This window comes from Mobula birostris, chromosome 13, assembly GCF_030028105.1.
Source record: "Mobula birostris isolate sMobBir1 chromosome 13, sMobBir1.hap1, whole genome shotgun sequence".
Taxonomy (NCBI): domain Eukaryota; kingdom Metazoa; phylum Chordata; class Chondrichthyes; order Myliobatiformes; family Myliobatidae; genus Mobula; species Mobula birostris.
The window spans coordinates 107,400,514-107,426,881 of NC_092382.1; the positions used below are offsets into that span (position 1 = coordinate 107,400,514).

Sequence of the window (26,368 nt, forward strand, 5' to 3'; positions counted from 1 at the left end):
CGTCTTGCGTGTCTTTTCAGGTCTTCCACACACTTTCGATGATGCTTGAGTCGGGGGACTGTGAGAGCCATGGCAAAATCTTCAGTTTGCGCCTCTTCAGGTAGTCTATTGTGGATTTTGAGGTGTGTTTAAGATCATTATCCTGTTGTAGAAGCCGTCCTCTTTTCATCTTCAGCTTTTTTACAAACAGTGTGCCGTTTTATTTATTTTTTATTTTCCAGAATTTGCTGGTATTTAATTAAATTCATTCTTCCCTCTTCCAGTGAAATGTCCCCAGTGCCATTGGATGCAACACAAGCCCAAAGCATTATCGATCCACCCCCGAGCTTAACAGTCGGAGGTGTTCTTTTCATGAAATTCTGCACCATTTTTTCTCTAAACATACCGTTGCTCATTGCAGACAATAAGTTCTGTTTTCACCTCATTAGTCCACGACACTTGTTTGCAAAATGAATCAGGCTTGTTTAGATGCTCCCTTGCAAACTTCTGACGCTGAATTTTCTGGTGAGGACGCAGGAAAGGTTTTCTTCATATGACTCTTCCATGAAGGTCATATTTGTGCAGGTGTCGCTGCACAATAGAAGAGTGCACCAGTACTCCAGGGTCAGCTAAATCTTCCTGAAGTTCTTTTTCAGTCAAACAGGGCTTTTGATTTGCCTCACCAGTAATCCTACGAGTAGATCTCTCGGAAAATATTCTGCTCTTCCAGCCCTCAACTTAACCTCCCCGTTCCTGTTAACTGCCATTTCTTAATTACATTACAAACTGAGGAAACGGCTACCTAAAAATGATTTGTTATCTTCTTATAGTCTTTCCTTGCTTTGTGGGCATGAATTATTTTAGCTCTCAGAGGGCTAGGCAGCTGCCTACAGGAGCCCATGGCTGCTGATTGTTGGGATAAGGTTTGAGGAGTCAGGGTATTTATAAAGTTTACAACGTTGCATCACCTTGCTTTTCCTAACGATGATTGTCAACAAGCCATAACCCTAACAAGCTAATTAAGGTCCGAGACTTTGGTAAAAGTTATCTGAGAGCTCAAATCTCCTGGGGTGACAAACCTTTGCATCGTCATCCTTTCCCTTTTTTTCGCTCTAAAATTGTACAAAACAAAACAAATGCACTAATCTTGATTACAATGTTGAAAAGATTGTTTAAACATTAACTTAATGACTTTTGGAGATCAGGACATCTTCTATTCGTCTACACACACATTGCATGCCAGTCTACTTGCCCCGCTCCTGATCTCTGTTTGGAGGCTGTCCCGACGCCAAAATTGTAAAAATTTATCACATATTCCTCAGATCATAGAGTGGAACTCCCACCGGAGCGTCCCATCACACAGTCCTTGGATCAGACACAGAGTGAAGCTCCATCCACACCATTCCATCACACAGTCCTTGGATCAGACACAGAGTGAAGCTCCATCCACACTGTCCCATCACACACTCCGGGGGTCAGACACAGAGTGAAGCTCCATCCATACCGTTTCATCACACAGTCCTGGGATCAGACACAGAGTGAAGCTCCATCCATACCGTCCCATCACACACTCCGGGGGTCAGACACAGAGTGAATCTCCCTCCACACTGTCCCATCACACACTCCCGGGGTCAGACTCAGAGTGAATCTCCCTCCACACCGTCCCATCACACACTCCCGGGGTCAGACACAGAGTGAATCTCCCTCCGCACCGTCCATCACACACTCCTGGGGTCAGACACAGAGTAAAGCTCCATCCATACCGTCCCATTACACACTCCTGGGGTCAGACACAGAGTGAAGTTCCATCCACACCGTCCCATCACACACTCCCGGGGTCAGACACAGAGTGAAGCTCCATCCACACCGTCCCATCACACACTCCGGGGGTCAGACACAGAGTGAAGCTCCATCCATACCGTTTCATCACACAGTCCTGGGATCAGACACAGAGTGAAGCTCCATCCATACCGTCCCATCACACACTCCGGGGGTCAGACACAGAGTGAATCTCCCTCCACACCGTCCCATCACACACTCCTGGGGTCAGAAACAGAGTTAATCTCCCTCCACGCTGTCCCATCACACACTCCCGGGGTCAGACTCAGAGTGAATCTTCCTCCACACCGTCCCATCACACACTCCCAGGGTCAGACACAGAGTGAATCTCCCTCCGCACCGTCCATCACACACTCCTGGGGTCAGACACAGAGTAAAGCTCCATCCATACCGTCCCATCACACACTCCTGGGGTCAGACACAGAGTGAAGTTCCATCCACACCGTCCCATCACACACTCCGGGGGTCAGACACAGAGTGAAGCTCCATCCACACCGTCCCATCACACACTCCGGGGGTCAGACACAGAGTGAAGCTCCATCTACACCGTCTCATTAGACTTTGTCTGTCACAGACACAGAGCGAAAATTCTTCTTCACTGTCCCGTCCTACACTTACTGCCGTTCAATCTTTATGTGTGGCTCCCCTCCGCCCATTCATTTCGAGAGGACTGTGACGTAAAAGCAAGGGTGGAATTTTACGGATCTGTAAGGTCATATTTGCAGCATTTTGATCTCAGTGACCTGTACTCGCTGGGATTGAGAAGAATGAGGGCTGACCTTATGGAAAGCTCTCGGATGGTGAAAGGCTGTGACAGAGTGGATGTGCAGAGAATGTTTCCTATTGTAGGGGAGATTCGGACCAGATGACACAACCTGAGAACAGAGGGATATCTGTTGGAAAGGAGATGAAGAGGATTTTGCACAACCAGAGCGTGGGGAATCTGCGGAATTCAAAATCGCAGGGAACCGTGGAGGCCCGGCCATTTGGGTATACTTAACGTAGAGTTTGATAGATTCTTGATTAGTCAGGGAATGAAAGGAGACAAGGAAAAGGCGGGAGAATTGAGGCTGAGAGGGAAATGGATCAGCCGTCATGAAATGGCGAGCGGACCCGATGGCCTAATTCTGCTCCTACGTCGCATGGACTTATTTAAAGTTCCTGGGATCCAGGTCGTCAGCAACTCAGAGGATCTATAGTCGGCCCAACACGTTCATGCAAACACGAAGGTATCATGTGTCCGACTGAACAGGACAGACATGCAGGTTTCCGCTACTCCTTTACCCAGAGTACGGCGATGTCACTTTCCTTTTAAGGCTCAGACTTGCAATTATTCCCTGCCACATTCCTGCATTGGAGGTTTGTACTTAAAGGCCTCTTGCTGAGCACTCGGTGCTCAACCGTCAGATATACGAGTCCAGTCCTACTGTTTGTGATGTTTTTCGATTGGTTTCGATTCTTCTAGTTTACTTCGAGTCGATGCATGCGTTAATTCCAGACGTTAATATGTAAATCTGTCATTAAATGACTCTAGCTGAGCACTCAGTGCTCAATCGTAAGAGTTAGGTTTCCAGTCCTACTGTTTGTGATGACTTTCGATTGGTTTCCTGCCGTCTGGCTTATTTCGTGCCTGAGTCTGAGTTAATTCTAGACCTCACTCTGCATTTGGGTTCAACACTATCCATAGCCGTCTTGTCACAGAACAGATCACAACTTTAGGAGTGTGAGCAGATTTGGGCTCTCATTGAAGATGAGGAAATTCCAATGGATGCACATTGGAGATCATGTCGGATAGCCTCCTGGTGTGGAGGCTGCAACGCACAGAATAGCAAGAGACTCCAGAGCGTTACAAGCACAGCCAGCAGACACTATGATAGTCACACCCCTTCCAACCACAGACAAAACAGCGCAGCAGTCAACCGAAGACCCTCGCGAAACGAATCTCATTATACAGCGCTCTCCTCACAGACCTGAGACCGTCCTCAAACAAATCACACTGACCCAATTGGTCCCGACAGCCCCGTGTCAGTCTCCAAACTAATCTCACAACATCGTGGACCACTCACAGGATCCGGTCCATCGCCAGACTGATCCTACTGACCCAGTTTCTCTTCACAGTCCTATATCAGACCCACACGAATCCAACGGATGAACTCTACCTCGCCCACAAATCTATTTCAGTCCACAAACAAATATCCCTGTCCCACCCTCTCTCCGCAGACTGATGACAGTCCCGAAATGAATCGCTCAGCCCTGCTCTCTTCCCGCAAAACTTTGGCGTTCCGCGAATTAATTCCATGGACCCTACCTCTCCCAACATTATCGTGTCAGCCTCCAAACTAATCCAGCTATACGGCGCTCAAACCACAAACACGGGTCCGCCGCTAAATTTGTACCACTGAAAAACCCTCTCCCACTTCCCTGCTTCAGTCCGCAAACTAAACCCACTGACGCACTCTTTGCACACAGTCTCTAAGCTAATTCATTTGTCCAACTCTCTCCCCTCAGATCTCTGTCAGTCCCCAAAGTAATCCCGCTTCCGAACTTCTTTTTTCTCAAAAATCATTTCTGTCCCACGTTCCCTCCATCTCCCCATAGCTTCGTGTCACTCTCTAAACTAATTCCGCTGCATCTTACATTCCCACAGCGCTGCGTCAGTCAGCAAAATAATCCCAGGATGCTGATCTCTCCCGGGAGTTTCTGCGAGTCCTCAAGATATTTCCGTTCCCCTACCCTTCCTCAACAGACACGCATCGCTCCCCAAAATATTCCCATTGTGCCAGCCGCTCCCGACAACCTCGTACAGACTTCAAACAATCCCGATAGCCCCCTTCCTCCGACAAACCTATTTCAGTTCGTAAACTAATCTATATTTCTCCTCTCAGCACAGTGTCATACCCAAATTCTCACCCCACAGATCAGTCCAAATCTTACACTTTTTCGCATTTTCCAATCCATTATGCGGGGATACGGGTGACATGAGTGTGCTGACAAAATTCTATGAAATTAAAATCCTTTGATTAATGCCGAGAATGGAAAACTATTTACGGAGCCTCTCTCGGATTATAACAACAGAAGAATGTGAAGGGAAAGTGCTGAGGGAGCTTCACTGTGTGTCTGACTACCAAACTGTGTGTTAGGACGGTCTGGAGGAGGCTTCATTCTCTGTCTGACTACGGGACTGTGTGATGAGAGTGGGTGGAGGAAGTTTCACTCTGTGTCTGAACCCGGTAGTCTGTGATGGGACGATGTGGAGGGAGCTTCACTCTGTGTCCGACCGCGGGACTCTGTGATGAGACGGTGTGGAGGAAGCTTCACTCAGTGACTTACCCTGTCGGTGTTTTCACGAACCCGCAGGTTTCTTTTACTGTGGACTGTAGCTTTAAGAGCTCCAGACTGAGGGGGGACTATGACGTCAGTCACTGGCTGCCGTGGTTTGTGCAGATTAACCACAGTGAGAGTGTGTGTGTGTGTGTGTGTGTGTGTGTGTGTGTGTGTGTGTGTGTGAGAGAGAGAGAGAGAGAGAGAGAGAGAGAGAGAGAGAGAGACGTTCAAAGTAGTAGAGAAAGTGAGAGACTGGGGAAGCCGGTAGCTTCACCTTGTCGCAGCTAATGCTTGGAACTCTCCAATACCCACAGGAGTGGGTGAAACATCGGTACACGGTGCACAACGAACGTGTGACTGTCACTTGCAAGGATCCGTAGGGTGGATTTTAGGTTGCCTGGGTATGCCGTGTGGTAACCTCTGGAAGACGATATTCCCGTGACAGGTCACTTTCGGTGATAATTCCTATGTGCATTTGAAACGACACGTCGGACAAGACCTGCGGCGGCTGTCATCTCGTTTTACCTGCGTGAACCCTGTGGAATATGTTGCACTTACTTTTTCTCTACGTTTTACCTTGGAACCCTAATGTCTCTCTCCCATAACTTATTTCGTGGATTACTGAACTTTCCTACTTTACCGTCTCAAGACGCTGAGCCTTTCCCCCCTCAAGCTCAATAGTTTTCTTTCCACACAATACCGTTAACTTTTGTTTATCTTGGTTAAGTTACTATTTTATAAGTAGTTACTAATAAGGATAGTGGTTATAACATCAAAAACAGACTCGCACATTTCTAGGGATGTACGGTGTCGAGCATTCTGTCTTGTCGCATGGCCGCCTGGTGTGGAGGCTGCAACGCAGAGGGTCGCCATGGACCATAGAATGTTCTAGACTCAGCCACCTCCATCACGGACACAACCCTCCTTTCCATCGAGGACATGTTCAAGAAGGAATGCCTCGGGAAGACCGCATCCATCAGCGAGGCCCTCTCCCGCCGGGAAATGTCTTGTGCTCATCGGTACCACCGGGGAGGGGTACAGGAGCGGGAAAACTCAACAATTTACAAACAGTTGCTTCCTCTCCGCCATCAGATTGCGAACGCTCCCTGAACAGTTAAACACTCCCTCAGTATTCACCTTTTTTTGTAGTATTTATTACTTTTCCCAATTGTGGTGAATTTTATATTTTTTGCACGGCACTGAAGCTACGTTGTAGCTGTACAACATGTCAGTGAGGCCGCGCTTGGACCGTGGTGTTCTGTTCTGGTCGCTCTGCTGTAGAAAAGCTGACTCTGAGCTGGGAAGATGCAGAGGGAGATTCACGAAACTGTTGCCGGGACTAGAGGGTCTGATTTATGGAGAGAAGGCAAGAAGGCTGGGACTTTATCCTTGGAGAGTTGGTATGAAGCCAGGAGAGGCACAGATAGGATGAATGTGCACAGTCTTTGCCCCCTTGTTTGGGGTATCGAGAGCCAGTGCGCACAGAATTGAGGTGAGAGTGGGTGGACAGAACGGAGAAAGGAGAGTAGAGAATGAATTCCGAGGGTGAGAGGGAGAGGGTGAAAAGGAAGGAGTTGGACAGAAGAAGGGGAAGAAGAGAAGAGAAGTGGAAAGGGGGAGTAAATAGGGGGAGCGAGGGAGAGCTGGGCAGGGAGGGGAGAAGTGTGGACTCGATGATGGAGAGGGAGAGCAGTGGAGGAGAATGGGGATGATAGTAGAGGAGGAGAATAGGTATGAGGGAGGGGCAGAGCGGGTGGGAGGGGATGAAAATATGGGGGAGTGAGAGTGCGGTAGATTGAATGGGGTGATGTGGGGTGTAGTCACTTGATTGAAGTCGGCCCGACAGGCTGTTGACAGAGACCTTGGATCTCTTCAGGTATATCCGGGTATAAATATGCAGACTTCTCGCAGATGAATCTGTATTTACTTTTGCAATTTTAACTCCATCTGTTCAGTGTCCCTTTGAAGAACATCTCCGTGTCACAGTGAGGCCAGTCTGTCTCGTTCGCAGCTAATGCAAACGGTACTGTCCCTTCTGCAGTCAAGTTTCACTAATATCTGCAATGTCAGGCTCAGAGGCGTTGACCCCTGCCCTGAGCTCATCTGCCCTTCGAACAAATCTTCCTGCATTGAAACGTACGCCGCGCAGAACATTAGTCCCAGAAGACTCAACGTTTTGCTTCCTGACTTTGTCTGAGGTCTTAAAAGCAGCTGTCCCAACAACCACTCAACTACCTGTAATGACCTTCTTCTTTATATCTTCCAGCAACTCCAGTTTATACCACCGCTCAACACTTTTAATGGCAAACCTGACCGCTGGGATATTAGTTCCAACCCAGTTCAGGTGTAAACTGAGAGAGTGGCTCAGGAAAGAGGGAACGAAGGAGCTGAGCAACGTGGGGCCGGTGTGGCGCGGCCTCCAGGCAAGAATCTCTGCTGCCCCCCAGTGTTCGCTCGGCAGAAGACAATCTCTGTTGTGAACAATCGTCTATTACGGTTCCATTCAATGTGCCCAGGGCGCTCAAGCTGCATAAATGTGTGTGTGTGTGTGTGTGTGTGTGTATGTGTGTGTGTGTGCGTGTGTGTGTGTGTGTGTGTGTGTATGTGTGTTTGTACTGTGTTTAGTAGCTTGGTCTTTGGCTGTATTCATGGGCTTTCATGTATGATGGAATTGCAATTAAACTTAAATTGAACTGAATTGAAATGAAATGAAACCGTCTCGTCTGTAGAGGTCGCACCTTCCGTGGAAGAGAGTCCAGCGATACGCATATCTGAAGATATTGATCCAATCCTAACTCTTCAGCCACAATTGAACTGAACGTTGTTTTTAATTTTGGCCACACCTGAAAATACGTAAGTTTGCAGAACCGGCTCCCTCTCCCTACCTATATACTGGTGTCTATAACGACCGCATACATCGACAAATCTTGTTCTCGTCCACAGTACCACTTTTCTGCTCCCCATCAAATCCCTATCTATACAGCTCGCTACATCTAACCCCCTTCCCTTCTGAGCAACAACCACACTCTGTGCAGAGACATGACCGATGAGACATTGCTCTGATTAGTGATTTGCATCTCCCTCCTCCCATCCAGAAATATCCGAAGTGGTGTACCTGTTATTCAGCGCGTTGGTCACAAGGGGTCTCTGCACTGGCTCTACCTTTTTAGGCCCCTTTCACCTTTCTGAATGACACTCAATTTTCTGTGCCCTGCACCCAGCGTGTAAATATCTCTTTCTATGTCCTCCCTATAAACCCCTCAGTTACTCGAACGATCCCAAGTTCATCCAGTTCCAGCTCCAACTCTGCAACACAGTGTAAGGGGCAGCTGTGTGGCCTTCTTACACGTGAAGTTATCAGGAACCCTGGAGAACCCCCGCCTCCCCACATCCCGCATGGGGAGCATTCAACTGTCCTGCCAGGCATTGCTACCGCTCCAAATGTGCAATTACAAAGAAAGAAATGATAAATAAACTGAAAACAAATCAACCAACAGTTTTGTGCCTTCTCTCACTCAGAACTCTCCTCTCTGAGAAGAATCCATGAGTGACCCTAACCTGTTCTTTTCTTCAGCTCCATCCCGAGCTCCAACCCCTCGCTCCCTATGCCTTTCTATCTCATTGTCCTTCCAGCTCAGCCCTCTCTTTCTCTCTTCGATCTCCCTTTCTCCACAACCTTGACGCTCATCATTGTTTTTCTCAGAGAGATAGAGAGAGAGAGAAAGTTGGGGGAGGGGAGGGTGGGAGTTGGGGGGTGGGGACCTCAGCACTGTCCAAACACTCACGATCGGGTGTCAGACACACAGTGAAGCTTCCTTCGCATTGTCGCATAGCTGACTAGTAGATCCAGAAACAGAGCGGATCTCCCTCTCTGGCCACTCTCCCTTCTCACCAATCACCAGCACTTCGGCGTTCCTGTAGTCTCGAATTCTGTGTCTGTCTCAGATTTAGCATGTGTTTGTGACCAGATGTACAGCAGAGGGAAGAGCAGGTAAGAGCAGGAGAGCGGAGGGTAGTGTAGGGATGTTGAGTTTGCAGTCCGTGGGACTAAGTAATGGGGAACCACACGACGACACTGCTAACACAGGGAGGTAGAGCGGTTCAGAACCGAGAGATCGGTACACGGTGGAATGGGAAAGTGAGAACACCAGACGTTAAAATTCCCCTTTATCCACGGAATTCCCTATTAACACAGACAGAAAACCGTTTGAGCCACGTGTGCCGGAACCGGGATGCTGTTGGGGAGGAGGCGCATCACGGGGAATGAGGATCCAGAAGGGAGGGGGTGACGGAGAATGGCAGGGGTGTACGGCATTCAGGTGCTGACGGAGACGGGGAGGGGTGTAGATGAGGGATAACGTGACGGAGATGGGGAGGACTGTGAGGCAGTTGGAGTGTCGGATTTGGATTGTCCCACCTGCTTCAAAAGGGCGACAGTCACACCAGTGCCCGAGAAGAGTAGGGTGAGCTGTCTCAACAACAATCGCCCAGTGACCCTCACAGCTACTGTGATTAACTGCTTTGAGAGGCTGGTCATACCCGGAGTCAACTCCTTCCCCAGCAAGGACGTGGACCCGCCGTAATTTGGCGATCTGCACAAAAGGTCTACAGCGAATGCAATCTCACTTGCTGTCCCCTGGGCCCTGGGCCACCTGGACAATACACCAATGTATGGCTGCTTTTGACTAAAAACAACTCTGAATTCTGCATAATCAGACCCGCAAGTTCTTATACATAAGCTCCAGGTCATGGGCTAGTCTACTCCCTCTGTCACTAGTTGATGGACATCCTCATCGGGCAATCTCAGTCACTGCAGATCGGCACTGACGTCACCGATCTACAGGTAGGGTTGAGGAAGGACCAAGGCTAGAGGGGGGTTTTGAGAGATTGGGAGAAAGAAGCGGTGGGTGGATTACAGAGTCGGTATGTCTATGGTCATGCACTTCGGTGCAACAAAATAAAGGCGTGCACTATTTTCTGAATGGAGAGAAAATTCAGAGATTTGAGGTTCAAAGGGACTTGGGAGACCTCGTGCAGAATTCCCTAAAGATTAATTTACCGGTGGACTGTGTGGCGAGGAAGGCAAACACGATGTGAGCATACTTGTCAAGAGGATTACAATATGAAAACAAGGAGGCAGCTTTGAAACTTTGCAAAGCACTGGTGAGGCTTCACTTGGAGTATTGTGAACGGTTCTGGGTCCCTTATCTAATCCGGCCAGATGTGTTTGCAGTGGGAAGGGTTGAAAGGAAGTTCACGGAAATGATTCCGGGAATGAAACTCTTATCAAATCAGGAACTTTTGATGGCTGCAACCCAGAAAAATGATGGTTGTGTGTGTGTGGGGGGGGGGGGGGTGGCGGGAGTGGAGTCGATTGCTGTAGTTGAAACCGATTGAAATTTTAGAGGCCTCCGTAAAGTAGATGTCGAGAGAAATTTCCCCATGGAGGGATAGTCGAAGACGAGTGGACCCATATCAGTCCTTTTAGAACGGAGTTTTGGAGGAATTTATTTAGCCAGAGTCTGGTAAGTCTGTGGAATATGTTACACAGGCGGTTGTGGAGGCCGATATTAGCTATACTGAAGTCATAGGTTGACAGATTCTTGATTAGTCTGGGCATGAAGGAATATAGTGAAAAGCAGGAGATTGTGGCCTAGAGGGAAATGGATCAGACCAGATGAAATGGCGCAGCAGCCTGAATGGGCCAAATGGCCTATCACTTCTCCCATATCTTACGGACTTATTTTAAGTTGCTGCGTTGCTGGCTTTCACCATCTCAGTGGAGCTATTCTGGGCCAAAGAATTTCACTCAAACACAAAGAAGGCGTCATGTTCCCGACAGAACAGCGGTGGGCATCAAGTGCGGGCACGCCCATTCTTACTAGAGTAGTTAGCTGTCACTTTCCCTTTAAGACTCAGACTGCCAATTATTGCCCGTCAACATTGCTTCATGGAATTTCTGCAGTCAAAGGCCCCCTGCTAAGCATTCGGTGCTCAACCGTAGGAAATCCAATACAGTACTATTCTTTGTGATTTAAACTTTGCATATCTTTACTGTCGTCTTGTTTATCTCCAGTCTGAGTATGAGTGTATTCCAGACCATGCTCTACTCGTCGTTTCCCAACCATCCATGGCTCTGTTGTTACAGAAGAGATTGGACCGTTAGCAGTTTGTGAAGATTTGGTCTTTCATTGAAGACCAGCAAATGGTCACTAGGAGCATTCCGTCTTGTTGCATCGCCGCCTGGTGTGGAGGCTGACACGCCCGACGTGGCAGGAGGCTGCAGATGGGTGTAGACCCAGCCAGCTCTGTCATTGGCACAACCACCCCCAGCATCCAGGACATCTTCAAGTTGCAATGCCTGGAGAAGGCGGCATCTATCACTCAGACTCTCACCCCGGGATAAGCTCCCTGTTCATTTCTATCATCGGGGAAGAGACACAGGAGCCTGAAAACTCAACGATCGGGGAAACCTTCTTCCTCACCGAAATCATATTTTTGAAAGCATGAGCACCACCTCGATATTTTTGCGGTCTTTACTATCTTTTCGTAGTTTACATTTTTTGCTCCGTACTGATCATGCAAAAATACAAATCTCAGGGCGATTTGTCACAGGTAATAAGTCACGTGTCGGGTGGCAAGAAACTGAAGGGAAGGAAAGTTGGGATGAAGTAGGGGCGATGGGAGAGCGAGTTTGCGGGGAGGAAGGTAAAGAGATGGAACATTGCGGGTAAGAGTGCCGTTCGTAGAGAGAGGAGAATAGGGTAGGGCGAGAGGAAGAGCGGATGGGATTGTCAGAGTTTGGGAGGGAGATGGAATTGCGGTAAGAGGATGATGTCACTTGATTTACGTCGGCTCCACCAGATTTTGACAGAGATCCCAAATCTTTTCGGCAACGTCCGGGTACAAAGGTGCAGACTTCTCACAGATGAAACGGTGCTGATCATTTTTACAACTGCTAAGCCAACGAGATTTACATTCGCTGCACTCGAACTTTCCAGCGTCCATCTTGTACACGAGATTAGAGGCCACTTTCCTGTCATGGAGGTGTAAATAATTTCAAAAGGGACAGCACAACTCCCGCAGAAGTCCTGTATCAGTCTCCAAAATACAACCACTGACTCTATCTCCCCACACCGACTGGTGTCAGACCCCAAAATACTCCCACTGGAACTCAGTCTCTCCTCACTGACCGGTGTGAGGCCTCAAAATATTCTTATTGACTCAATCGGTCCTCACCGATCCTGTATCAGTCCCCCAAATACTCCACTAAATCCATCTCTCCACGCCGACCGGTGTCCGTCCCCAAAATATTCCCACTGACACAATCTCTGCTCACCGACCAGTGTCAGTTCCCAAAATACTCCCACTGACACAATCTCTCCTCACCGACCGGTGCCAGTCCCCTAACTACTCGCACTGACTCAATCTGTCCTCACCGACCTGCGTCAGTCCCCAAAATACTCCCACTTATCTTCTCTCTCCCCACATACCTGTACCAATTCCCAAAACACTGTCACTGACCCACTCTCTGTAGCCCGGTTTCAGCCTCAGATTAATCCCTGGCCCAACTCTCTCCCCACAGAGCTGTGACACTCCCCAAAATAACCCCACGATACGTCTTTCTCCCCACAGGCCCGTGTTACTCACCAAATTACTCTCAAATCCCGGCCGCTCGCCACGGCCTCGTGTCAGTCCCCAGGATAGTCCAACAACCCGACTCACTCCCCACGGAAACGTGTAAATCTATAAACTGATTCCCTTGCTCCACTGTCCCCATATGCCGGTCTGATTCCCCAAAATACTCCCGATGATCCACTCTCTATCTCAAGACGCGCGTCTGTCCCCAAAATACTTTCACTGCCCACACCTCCATGACATTACACAATTAATCCCACTGCCCACTCCCGTCCCGCAGCCTGTATCAGTCCACAAAAAAACCCACGACCCATTCTCTCCTGAAAAACCTAAATGATCGCAGATCTTACCCGGCTTTGCATTTTCCAATCCAATATGAGTTGTCTTGTTCGCCGAAAGTTTTGTTAACAAAAATCTGTGAAAATAAATGCCTGTCATTAATGATTGAAATCGAGCATAATTTAAGGAGCCTCACGCACTTTCTAACCCCCGGAGAGTGTGATGGGACGTTGTGGAAAGAGTTTCACTCTGTGTCTGACACTGGAAGAGTGTGATGAGACAGTCTGCAGGGAGTTTCAATCTGTTTCTGATCCCGGGACTGTGTGATGTGATATTGTGAAGTTAGCTTCACTCTGTGTCTGACCCCGGAACTGTGTGATGGGACCGTATGGATGGAGCTTCACTCTGTGTCTGACCCCGGGAGTGTGTGATGGGGCAGTGTGGAGGGAGCTTCACTCTGTGTCTGACCCCGGGACTGTGTGATGGGACGGTGTGGATGGAACTTCACTCTGGCGTAGATACAACTTCTGTCGATCTGACACATACCTCTTCCTCTTCTGAATTTATTTCAAAAAACTTTGAATCAGAGTCAGAACAATGTTGTTTCGCTCCATCGTATGATCTTTTAAATGTGGATATGAAATAACACCGGCCTTCATTTTTGATCCAGTCCTGGGAACACGCATGATCTGGAAATCAGAAATAAGGAACAGTGAATCTCCCTCCATACCGTCCATTCTGTCCGCTCGGAGTCAGACACGGAAAGGCACACCCCCGTGAACAGACATAGAGTGCAGCTCCCTCCACACCGTCCCATCACAGACTCCAGGGGTCAGAAACAGACCGAATCTCCATCCACACTGTCACGTCACACATACCCGGGGTCAGACAGAGAGTGAGCTCCTCCTCAAGGTCTATCAGAGACACTCGGTCTCAACAGCAGGGTGACGCACAGCTAGTAATAGACAATAGGCATTAGAGAATAGGTGAAGGAGTAGGCCATTCGGCCCTGCGAAACAGCATCACCATTCACTGTGATCATTGCTGATCATCCGCAATCAGTACCCCGTTCCTGCCTTCTCACTATATACCTTGACACCGCTGTTTTTCAGAACTTTAACTACTCATTCTCGAAAGCATCCAGAGAATTGGCCCTCACTGCATTCTCTGGCAGAGAATTGCACAGATACACATCTCTCTGGGTGAAAAAGGATTTTTTTCTGAACTCCGTTCCAAATGGCCTACTCCTTATTCTTAATCTGTGGCCTTTGCTTCTAGACAGCCCAACACTGGGAACGTTTCCTGCCTCGAGCGTGTCCAATCCATTAATAATCTTATGTGTTTCAATCAGATCCGCTTTCATTCTTCTAAATTCCGGATTATACAAGCCCAGTCCCTCCCATCTTTCAACATATGACAGTCCCGTCATCCCAGGAATTAACCTCGTGAACATGCGCTGCACTCCCTCAATAGCAAGAACGTCATTCTGCAGATTTGGAGACTAAATCTGCACATAATACTCTAGGTGTGGTCTCACCAGGGCCCTGTACAACTTCGGAAGGACCTCTTTGCTCCTATACTCAACTCCCTTTGTTATGAAGGCCAACATGCCATTAGCTTTCTTCACTGCCTGCTGTACCTGCATGCTTACTTTCAGTGACTGATGAACAAGGACACCTAGATCTTGTTGTACTTCCCCTTTTCCTAATTTGCCACAATTCAGATGGTAATCTGTCTTCCTGTTCTTGCCACCAAAGTGGATAACCTCATATTTATCCACATATAACTGCATCTGCGTTGCATCTGCTCATTCACCCAACTTGTCCAGGGCATCCTGCATTCTCATCACATCCTCCTCACATTTCACACTGCCACCCAGAATTGTGTCACATGCAAATTTGCTAATGTTACTTTTAATCTCTTCCTCTAAATCATTAATGTATATTGTGAATAGCTGCGGTCCCAGTACCGAGCCTTGCGTACCCCACCAGTCACTGCCCGCCATTCAGAAAGGGACACGTTAGTCCCTACTCTTTGCTTCAGAATTTCCTTCAGTTTCCTCCGTTACCCTAGGTCCTCTGGCCACTCGGTCCATCATCTCTGCAGATTGTTTGTGTTTTCCCGAGTGAAGACAGATCCAAAGTACCTGCTCAACTCGTCTGCCATTTCTTTGTTCCCCATAATAAATTCACCCATTTCTATCTTCAAGGGCATAACTGTAGTCTTATCTAGTTTTTCCTCTCTTCACATACCTAAAGAAGCTTTTACTATCCTCCTTCATGTTCTTGGCTAGCTTACATTGCTACCTCATTTTCTTTCCCAGTGTTGGCTTTTTAGTTATCTTCTGTTGCTCTTTGAACGTCTCCCAATCCTCTAGTTTGCCCACATCTTTATAATGTTATACTTCTCTTTTATCTTATACTGTCCTTGATTTCCCTTGTCAGCCATGGTCGCCCCTTACTCCCCTTAGAATCGTTCTTCCTCTTGGGGATGAACTGATCCCGCATCTTCTGTATTATTTCCAGAAATATCTGTCATTGTTGTCCCACTGTCATCCCCACCAGGGTGTCGTTCCAGTTAACTTTGGCCAGCTTCTTCGTCAAGGCTCATTCGTTCAACTGTAATACTGAGATTTCCAATTTCCCTTCCCCCTCTCAATTGTAAATTAAAACTTATCACACTATGGTCACTACCTCTTAATGTCTCTTTTACCTCGAGTTTCCTTATCAAATCCGGTTAATTACACAACACTAGATCTAGAATTGCCTTCTCCCTGGTAGATTCCAGTACAAACTGCTCTAAGAATCCATCTCGTAGGCACTTCACAAACTCCCTTTTCTTGCGGTCCAATACCGACATGATTTTCCCAGTCTACCTGCAGGTTGAAATACCCCATAATCCGCAGCATTACCTTTGCGGCATGCCAAACCCTGAGCGGAACTATCTCCGTAACGCCGCATCACGCCCTCCCGCGTATAGACACTTGGTGTCTCTCGCTCCACACCTTCCCATCACACACTCTCGGTGCAGGACCTTGGCTGTCGCTCCACCCCACCGTCCTATGACAAACATTCGGTGTGACACTGTGGGTGTCGGTCCGATCGCACCTTCCCATTGCACATTCCCGAGATCAGCCACAGAGTATAGATTCGTCTCTGTCTGCCGTGATGAGGAGAGGGAGAATGGCGGATGTTATCTCACCTTGTCTGCTGGTCAGCAGTTGGCAGATTTGAGCATTGGTTTCGTTGAGAGTTCTACACTGCATTTCGAGGTGATTGAAGTTGTGACGGAGATCGGCTTGCGTTTGATGCTGATCAGAGAGCTCGGTGCTCCGGGGGGACAGGTTGCTTTCCAGGACCATCAATTGGTTCTCAAGGATGGAGACGTTGCATTCGCAGACAAATAATTTGTGTTCGAGCATGGAGAGGTTGTTGCTGGGGACGGAAACATTCTTGAGACAGGTGTCCAGGGAGAGCTTTTGGTGGGTATTCTTGGATGTCCTGGACTGAAGGGTTGAGTTCGGCTCGTGTATATGCAGCAGACATTGGCGCTGGGTCCTGTTCATCTCCTGATGTTGCTCCCAAAGTCTCTGGTACTTTTGATCGGAGGCGATCAGAGACTGACGGATCTGCAACACTGAGAGATACTGTGTAGAGTGTGCTAGTGTAACCGTGAGTGGCGTGTCGGTGTTACATTAAGGGTTGTTTTAGATATCACGTCGATGCGTGTGTTTGTGTTACGATCAGGTGCTTGTCCCTGTCACGGTGAGATGCGTGTGCCGTCACTTTGAGGGCCTGTTAGTGTCACGGTCACGGTTGTTTTCGTGTCCCCATAAAGGCATGTCGGTGTCACAGTGAAAGGTAAGTCGTCATCACTCTGAGAAATATTTCGGTGTCATGGTGATAGGCGTGTCGGTGTCACGGTGAAGTGCGTGTAAGTGTCACATTGAGAGGTGTGTCGGTGCTTGAAGAATTGTTGCGGGGCAGTAGTTTAGATTTTTTGGATCTTTGAGTTCTCTTCTGGTGGAGGTGCGACCTTACAAGTGGGACGGGTGACACCTGAACGCAAGGGATCCAGTTTGGGAGGGGTTACAAGAACTAAACGATTGGTTGTAAATGGAGTGATATGGTCGACGACATTGTTCTTAACAGGATGATTTGCGACGCTAAACGTGGACAGAATGGAGGAAAAAAAGACAGATGTGTAAAATGTTGACGGTATTATATTTGAACTACCATTGTGAACTGAATGAGGCAGATAAACGTGGAGCACAGTTTTGGTTCGGATATATGAAGTTGTGGATATAGTTCTAACATGGCCGCAGGAAGATTATAGCTGGGAGATTAACGTCCAAGCATCGACATTGTATCGAATATGGAGTCAAGTAGACAGAGGGAGCGGTGTTTCTCTGTTGGTAAACAGCTCAATCAAATCATTGGAAAGATATGACTTTTATCGTAACGTTTAGAATCGTTGTGGATCGAGTAACGAAACTGCAAAGATAAAATGACCCTGATGCGGGTTATATTCAGACTCCCGAATAGTTACAAGGATGTGGAAAACAAATGCAGGTAGATCGATAAAACTATGTTGGTGCTGTACCGTAAAAGGGGGAGGTGGTGGACGGGATTTGTAGAATGCAAAGAAGTTGAACTTTTAGAGCGGCTCGTGGTTGAGCCCACGAGGGGATTAGTTATTCGGAATGCATGCTGAGCAATGGATGGGAGAGCTTACGGTAAAAGAACCCTTCGGAGGCACAAATCACGATATCACAAAATTCATCCTGCAATTTGAGAAGAGGAAGTTGAGGTCAGATGTATTTGTATTACAGTGGAGTTACGGAGAGCTGAGTGAGGAGCTGAACAAATTTTGCTTCCCGGAGAAAACTAGCAGGAGCAGGAATAGTTAGCATCTGTTGGAACAATTTTGAAGGCGCAGTATAACAACATCCCAAACAGGAAGTAGAGGTATTCTAAAGGCAGTATGCTGATGACCCAAACACGCTGACAAGAGAATCGTATCCAGCATGAAAGCCAAAGATATAGAAAAAAATAGTACATCAATACTGGGAAGTTAGAGGATTGGGAATCTTCTATAAACTAAAGGAAGGCAACAAGAAAGTCATAAAGGGATGATGGACGAATTTAAGCTACCCAATAATATTAAGTGCATATCAAAAGTTTCTGTAGATATATAAGGTGTAAAAGAGAGGAAAGGGTAGATATCGGACCGCTGGATAGTGATGCTGGAGAGGTGGTAATGGGAGACAAGGAACTGTTGAAGGAACTGAATAAGTATTTTACATCAGTCTTTACTGTGAAATACACCAGCAGTATGACTGCGATTCGTGGTTGTCAGGGGGTAAAAGTGAGTGAAGATGCCCTTACTATAGAGAACGTGCTTGACCATCTGAGATGTATGAAGGTCCGGAAGTCAGTTTGAATAGCTGCTCTACACACAGGGTTCTGAAGGAGATGGCTAAAGAGATCGTGGATCAATACTAATGCTTCTTCAAGAGGCAGTGGATTCTGCCATGGTTCCGAAGGACTCGGAAATTGCAGTTCCCACTCCACCCTTCCACAAGGGAGAGAGGAAGAAGGAAGAAAATCATTGGACTGTGATTCTGACCTCTGAGGTTGGCAAGATATTGCAGTAGATTATTGAGTGTGTGGTTTCGGGTTGAAGGTACATGATAAAATAGGCCACAGTCAGCATAGTTTCCTGAAAAGCTAATCTCTCGTGAAAAATGCGTTGAAATACTTTGAAGAAATAAGACTCAGAATAAAAAAAAAAAACAGACAATCGGCGGACATTCTGTACTTGGATTTTCAGAGGTCCATTGACAATAACCTTAAGTTAAAAGTTAAAAGCCTATGTTATCACAGGAAACACACAAGCATGGATGGAGCAGTCGCGGATTGACAGGACGCAAAGTATGGGAATAAAGGGAGAGTCTTCTGGTTGGCGGCCGGCGACTCGTGGCGTTCCTCATGGTCTGAGATGGGACCGCTTCTTTTTGTATTTATATGTAAATAATGTAGGTGAAGAAATTGCTGGTTTTGTAGCCAAGTATGCGGACGTTACGAAGACAGTTATTGTTGAGAAAGGGGAGAGGACGTAGAAGGACTTACATTGATTGGGAGAATTGACCAAGAATTGTCACATGATACATTGTCGGCACATGCACATTTGTAGCGAAAATAAAAGAGAAAATTATTTTCTAAACGGTGAGATAACTACAAAGGCGCTTGGCAGTCCTCGTGCATGGTTAATGGTAAGGTATTGAGGAGTGCAGTAGAACAGAGGGATCTGTGAAAACAGATACAAAATGCCCTAAAAGTGGCGTCACAGGTAGATAGGGTCGTAAATAGGAAGGTAGGAAGGATGTGGAAGCATTGGAAAGGATACAGAGGAGATTTACCAGGATGCTGCCTGGTTTAGAAAGTATGCATTATGATCAGAGATTAAGGGAGCTAGGGCTTTACTCTTTGGAGAGAAGGAGGATGAGAGGAGACATGATAGAGGTGTACAAGATAATAAGAAGAATAGGTAGAGTGGATAGCCAGCGCCTCTTCCCCAGGGCACCACTGCTCAATACAAGAGGAAATGGCTTTAGGTAAGGGGTGGGAAGTTCAAGGGGGATATTAGAGGAAGGTTTTTTACTCAGAGAGTGGTTGGTGCGTGGAATGCACTGCCTGAGTCAGTGGTGGAGGCAGATACACTAGTGAAGTCTAAGAGACTACTAGACAGGTATATGGAGGAATTTAAGGTGGGGGCTTATATGGGAGGCAGGGTTTGAGGGGCGGCACAACATTGTGGGCCGAAGGGCCTGTACTGTGCTGTACTATTCTATGTTATGTTCTATGTAAAGAGAGCTTTTGGTACATTGGCCTTTATTAATCAAAGCATTGAGTATAAGAGCTGGAATGTTATGATGAGGTTGTATAAGGCATCTGTGAAGCTGAATCTGGAGTATTGTGCTCAGTTTTGGTCACCAAATTACAGGAAGGATATAAATAAAGTTGAAAGAGTGCAGAGAAGGTTTACAAGGATGTTGCCAGGACTTGAGAAATTCAGTTACAGAGAAAGGTTGAATAGTTTAGGAATATATTCCCTGGACGTAGAAGAATGAGGGGAGATTTGATAGAGGTATATAAGATTATAATGGGTATAGACACAGTGTATACAAGCAGGCTTTCTCCACTGAGGCGAGGGGAGAAAAAAAAAACAGAGGACATGAGTTAAGGGTGCGGGGGGGAAAGTTTAAAGGGAACATTGCGGGGGGGGCGCTTCTTCACACAGAGAGTAGTGGGAGTATGGAATGAGCTGCCAGATGAAGTGGTAAATGCGGGTTTTTTTTAACATTTAAGAATAAATTGGACAGATACATGGATGGTAGGTGTATGGAGGGACATGGTCCGTTCGCTAGTCAGTGAGACTAGGCAGAAAATGGTTCGGCACAGCCAAGAAGGGCCAAAAGGCCTGCTTCTCTGCTGTAGTTTCTATGGTTTCTATGGTTTCCCTAAAGGTGAATGTGCTGGCTGAGTCTGTGGTGAGAAAGACAAATGAGACGCTAGTATTGATTCAGAGCGGACTCGAGTGCAAAAGCAAGGATGTCATGTTGAGTCTTTATTAAGCACTGGTGAGGCCTCACGTGGAGTATTATGAGCAGCTGTGGGCCCCCTTATCTAAGAAAGGATGAGTTGACATTGGAGATAATTCAAAGGAGAATCACCAAAATGACGTCAGGATTGAGAGGCTTGTCAAATGAAGAACATTTAATGGCTCTGGGCCTGTATTCACTGGAAGTCAGGAGCAGGTAGGGCAAATCTCATTGAAACCAATCGGTGACACCAGGCGGTGCGTGTTCATGCCCGTGACGCTGTAAAGACACTGTACTGTCACGCTGAGTGGCAAGTCGGAATCAGCATGAATAGAGAGTCGGTGAGGGGCCTGTCTGCGTCACGGTGATGGGCGTATTGGTATCACAGTGAGGGTCGTGTCGGTGTCACGTCGAGGAGAGTGAGAGCGTCACTGTGAGGTTTTACGCGATCACCTCACTCCACTCCGTTTCTTTAATGTCTGACTCCACACGGAGCCCATCTGACTCACCATGGATTGAGAGCCCCGCAATTATCGCGACGAGGACGGACGTAACGAGGCAGAGTAGGCAGATCTTACGGTACGATCTATTTCCGATGTTCCCTCTCGGTTCCTGTTTATGCGCACCTGTAGAGAGACCAGTCAGCGTTTGTGTGAATTCAGCCGTCTCCCCAACTGGGATTTCCTTCCACCCACCATCCACGCTCTCTCCTTCCACCACGATCACCCCTGCCTCTCCCAATCCCACTTACTTTCTAACCGTCGTCGCTGAGAGTGTTAAATCCTAAACTCGGCAAAGACGTTCTAATGTGGACTGATTTTTCGCAGTTGTAAATTGTTCAAAGGTTGGTAAGTATTTGAAAAAAGAAAGTTGATTTCATAATAAATGCATTTTATAAAAATGAGTTTTTAACTTCGAGTTCGGCTGCCTACATAAGGCAGAGGGTGCTGCCGGATGGGACTTATTCTCGCTCGTGGTCTGTGATTAGTGACGTCCCGCTGTGACCTGCGCGGGGACCTCTGGTATTGTTGATGTATCGGGTTGACATGGATGAAAATGGAAATGGGTGGGTTGGCACACTTGCAACGACCGAAGGGTTGATGATATCGTGGACAGTGTAGAAGATCGCCCACGGATTCAGTGGGTTATTTGATCAGTTCTAAATGTGGGTGGAGAAAAGGGAGACGGGGTTTAACCTGGGTAAGTGTGAGGATTTGCGCTTTCCCAAGTCAAATGTAAACGGCCAGAACAGAGTTAACGGCAGGACCCTTGAATTTCGACCTTCGAAGGGATCTTGGGTTGATCGTGCAATTGCGTAGGGCGTTAAAGAGTTGACTTATGACGGGCCCTTGACAACGTCCCTTTCATGGCTGATTCACTCACAAGTTTGCCACGCATGGGATTCACATTGAACTGGCCATTTAGATTCCAAATCGGCCTGTCAACGGAACACAGCTGCGGCGGGTCGCTGGTTGGACGGCAGTGACAAGTGGAGTTACGCACTGATCCGCAGTGGGACCGCTGCTGTCTATGGCAATGTTTTCGATCAAAATCTGGCTAATCAACTTGGCTTTGTAGGTTTGGGACATTCCACCTGGTGGATTTGGTATATTGGTATGTTATATTCACACATAGAAAACAGACCAACCAGTTCCGCACAGAACAGACCCACAGTGTTTTCCCGAGTACATTCCCTCTGGTATTCGACATTTCAAGTTTGATGAAAAAGGTACCAGCAATCTACTCTCTCAGTGCATCTCATAATCTTATAAACCTCTGTCATATCTTCACACAACTTCCGCCGCTCCAGAGAGAACAACCCAAGTGTCCGACCTCTCGTTGTTACACACGTCATCTAATCCAGGCAGCTTCCTGTTAAACCTCTCTGGAGGCTATCCAAATCCTTGACATCCTTCCTGTAATTTGTTGACAAGAACTGTATGCAATGAGCCTGATACAGCCTAATTAGAGTTTTATTAAGTTGCAACAAAACTCTCTGACTTGTTAACTTAATGTCCCGACTAATAAATGCAAGCAGGCCACTTGCCTTCTGAAACATCCCATCAAAAAGCGTAGCCACGTGTAATGACTCTGGAATCCAGGATCCCCCTGCATTCTTTGCAAGTCTTCTCCGCTATCCACAACATCACCCACCTTCCTAGCATCTGCACACCTACTGATCACCCATCTACATGTTATAACCATATCAACCATATAACAATGACAGTACGGAAATAGGCCATCTCGGCCCTTCTAGTCCGTGCCGAACTCTGACTCTCACCAAGTTCCACCGACCTGCATGCACCACATAACCTTCCCTTCCTTTCCTGACCATATATCTATCCAATTTAACTTTAAACGACAAAATCTAACCTCCCTCAGCTACTTCTGCTGGAAGCTCGTTCCACACAGCTACCACTGTCTGAGTCAAGAAGTTCCCTCTCATGTTAGCCCGAACCTTTTGCTCTTTAGCTCTCAACTCATGTCCTCTTGTTTGAATCTCCCCAACTCTCAATGGAAAAAAGCCTATCCACGTTAACTCTATCTATCGCCCTCATAATTTTCAATACCTCTACACCCACCCCCCCCCCCCCACCCGCCAACCTTCTACGCTCCAAAGAATAAAGACGCAACTTGATCAACCTTTCTCTGTAACTTAGGTGATGAAACCCAGGTCACATTCTAGTAAATATTGCCTGTGCTCTCTCAATTTTGTTGACAGCTTTCCTAAAATTGGGTAACCAGAACTGTACACAAAACTCCAAATGTGGCCTCACCAGTGCCTCGCACAATTTCAACATTACATCCCAACTCCTATGTTCTTCCAGATCGTTTATATACATCACAATCTGCAGAGGTCCCAGCCACTTCCATGGATACAGATCACTTCATTGGAGGAGAACAAGGTTGATCAATCACAGAATGCAGAATAATGTGTCACAGTTACAGAGCAAGTCCAGCGCAGGCAGACAATAAGGTACGAGGGCCGGGGCGAGGTAGACTATAAGGTCAAGAGTGCACCTTATCGTGCTGGGGGGCGTTGAATTGTCTGCTAACAGCGAGGCAGAAGCTGTCGCAGAGCCTGGTGAGACGTGCTGTCAGGCTTTTGTATCTTCCCCCGATGGGGGCGGGAGGGTAAAGAATGTCCTGAGTGGGTGCGGTTGGGGGCTTTACCGTCGCAGCAGGACGTGTAGACAGACTGCGTGGAGGGCAGTCTGGTTCCCGTGATATTCTGAGCTGCCTTCACCACTCTGTAGTTTCGTGCGATCACGGGCGGGGCAGTTCCGGACCAAGTCGTGATGCATCCCACTTGGATGCTGTCTGCGATGCCTCTGTATGAATGGCGGGGGTCGACGGGAACATGACAAGCCTTCAGCTTTTGAGTGTGGAACCAGCGCTATTCATGAGGTCAGTGGAGGAGAAATTTCAATAAGGGATTTATGGTTCCACACGGTAGGCTGCTCTGTAAAATGGTGTGGGCTCCATTATGATTTGACAGACTGATTTGATAGTGGAGTACCTATTTGTCTGGATTGCTGGATCCAAGAAATGCTGACATTAACATGTCCATTCACAAGGTCCCAGATGGTAGATTGCTGTGGTAGATGGATGAGGCAGAGATTAGGAAGGATATAGGGAAAGACTGAGAAGGAATAGAGTGGAGGGAGTGAAGGAGAAAGGGAGGATGGACGTTTGAAGCCGGAGGGAGATGCTAGATGACGAAAGACCGAGTGAGAGTTGCCTGAATGATTAGATTGGAGAGAACTGATCAGGCACGTAGAGCAGATGTAAGGACATGGACATGAAGAAGTCTATTAACAAGGGCACAGATGGTTCGCTGCTCTGGAGGCTGATACAGAACCAAAGGAGATCTGTCTGACTAAATTGACTGCGAAGGTCTGATGGGCTCTGACTTGTAGATATAATGTAAGAGACTTCAAACAAGGGCCCAGATGGAATAGCACTCTCGTTGCTGGTCTACGGCGCCGGTAGAGATGAGTGACTGGAAATACAATTGCCTCGGCAGTCAGAGCAAAGGTTTAGGGTTGATGTCCGTTTCTCAGACAGGAAGCCCGTCACTAGCACTTTTCACCAGGGGGTCGGCGTCGGGACCAGTGATCTCTGTCAACGCTATCGACCATTCGCAGCAGATTACACAAGACGCGGTTGTTCAGCTTGCAGACAACACTAACTTTGCTGACGGAGTCAAGAGTGAAGACAGTTTTCTCTCTTAGTGGGATCTCGATGCTGGGGAAGTGAGCAGAGCAGCAGCAAACGCAACTTAGATCAGATAAACGCGGGATATCTTACTTCAGTAACAATAACCCTCTTTCACAGGGTTCAGGTTCAACGCTGAGAAGTGTTGTAGAACAGAGGGACCCAGAGGTACAGGGACACGGTTCCCTTAAACTGGAGTCACAGGTAGACAGGGACCCTGGGGAGTGTTGTAGAGCAGAGGGACCAGGGTTAAAGGTACACTGTTCCTTGAAAGTGGAGGCGCAGGTAGCCAGAGATCCCGGAGAGTGCTGTAGAACGGAGGGATCCATGGGTAAAAGTACACTGTTCGCTGAAAGTGAGGTCGCAGGTCATAGGACGGAGAGGAGGGGAGCAAAGAGAGGGGGAGGAGGGGGAGAGGGTGAGACGGAGGGGAGAGTGAGGGGGAAACAGATGAGGCGGAGAGTGACAGAGGGTGAGAGAGAAGAAGAGAGGAAGAGGATGGGGTAATGGAGGATAGAGAGTGAAAGCTACGAAGTTAAAACTGTCGTCCATCTATCCGGAGACGGGGCTCAGGCAGAGCCGTGACGTTACATCCCACGTACGGTGCACCAGGTTCAGCTGGGGACAGCACAGGGAGGGTCAGAAACAGGGTGAGGCTTCCTCCACACCGTCCCAACACACACTCCCGCGGTCACACACAGAGTGAAGCTCCCTGCGCATCATTCCGTGACACACTCCTGAGGTCAGGCACAGAGTGAAATTCCAAATATATCGTCCCTTCACACACTGCCGGGGTCAAACACAGAGTGAAACTTCCTCCACACCGTCCCATAACACACTCCCAGGGTCAGACACAGAGGAAATCTCCATCTCCCTCTATACCGTCCCATCACAAATTCCCGCGGTCAGATACAGAGCGAATCATCATCCGCACCGACCCCTCACACACTCCCGCGGTGTGACACAGAGTGAACCTCCCTCCATATCGTCCCTTCACACACTCACGGTGTCAAACTCTAATTGAATCTCCCTGCATACCGGCCCATCACACAGTCCCGGGGTTAGACCCAGACCGAAGCTCCCACTACATCGTCCCATCACACACTCCCGGAATCAGAAACAGAGTGTAGCTCCCTCCACGTTTCTAGGGTCAGACACAGAGTGAATCTCCTTCCACCGCGTCCCATCACAAACTCCCGCGCTCAGACACAGAGTGATGTTTCCCTCTCTTTCTGCCCCACTCACCTCTGGAAGGAGACCGTGAGTCCATTTTGATGAACTTCGCATTCATGTACGTCTCGCACTGTCCTCCTGTCGAGGATTCTCTGCGTCTCTGAGCTCAGCGAGGGGAAGGAAATGTTGTCAGGGGAAGCCCGTGTTGACAAGGGGTGTGACCGACACAAACAAACACCGGATGAACAGCTGATAAAGGGACCAGGGGGAGGAGAGAGACGGAGGGTGGTGGAGAGGGTGATCCGGAGACACGAG

At 47.9% G+C, this 26,368-nt stretch overlaps 1 protein-coding gene across 2 annotated transcripts; it reads right to left on the bottom strand.

Moving 5' to 3' along the window:
* Positions 1-955: 955 nt before the first annotated feature.
* On the bottom strand, positions 956-26,210 carry LOC140207796 (uncharacterized). 2 transcript variants are annotated; one of them, XM_072276359.1, is made up of 6 exons: positions 26,126-26,210; positions 21,172-21,288; positions 16,261-16,695; positions 13,606-13,748; positions 13,131-13,195; positions 956-1,091 (listed from the first exon to the last, which is right to left on the bottom strand). In XM_072276359.1, the coding sequence occupies exons 1-6, from the start codon at positions 26,169-26,171 to the stop codon at positions 995-997; spliced, it is 903 nt and encodes a 300-aa protein (XP_072132460.1). In that variant the 5' UTR covers positions 26,172-26,210; the 3' UTR covers positions 956-994. The 2 variants fall into 2 exon arrangements, with proteins under 2 accessions (XP_072132460.1, XP_072132459.1); XM_072276358.1 differs by lacking the exon at positions 956-1,091 and adding an exon at positions 11,382-12,178.
* Positions 26,211-26,368: the final 158 nt, after the last annotated feature.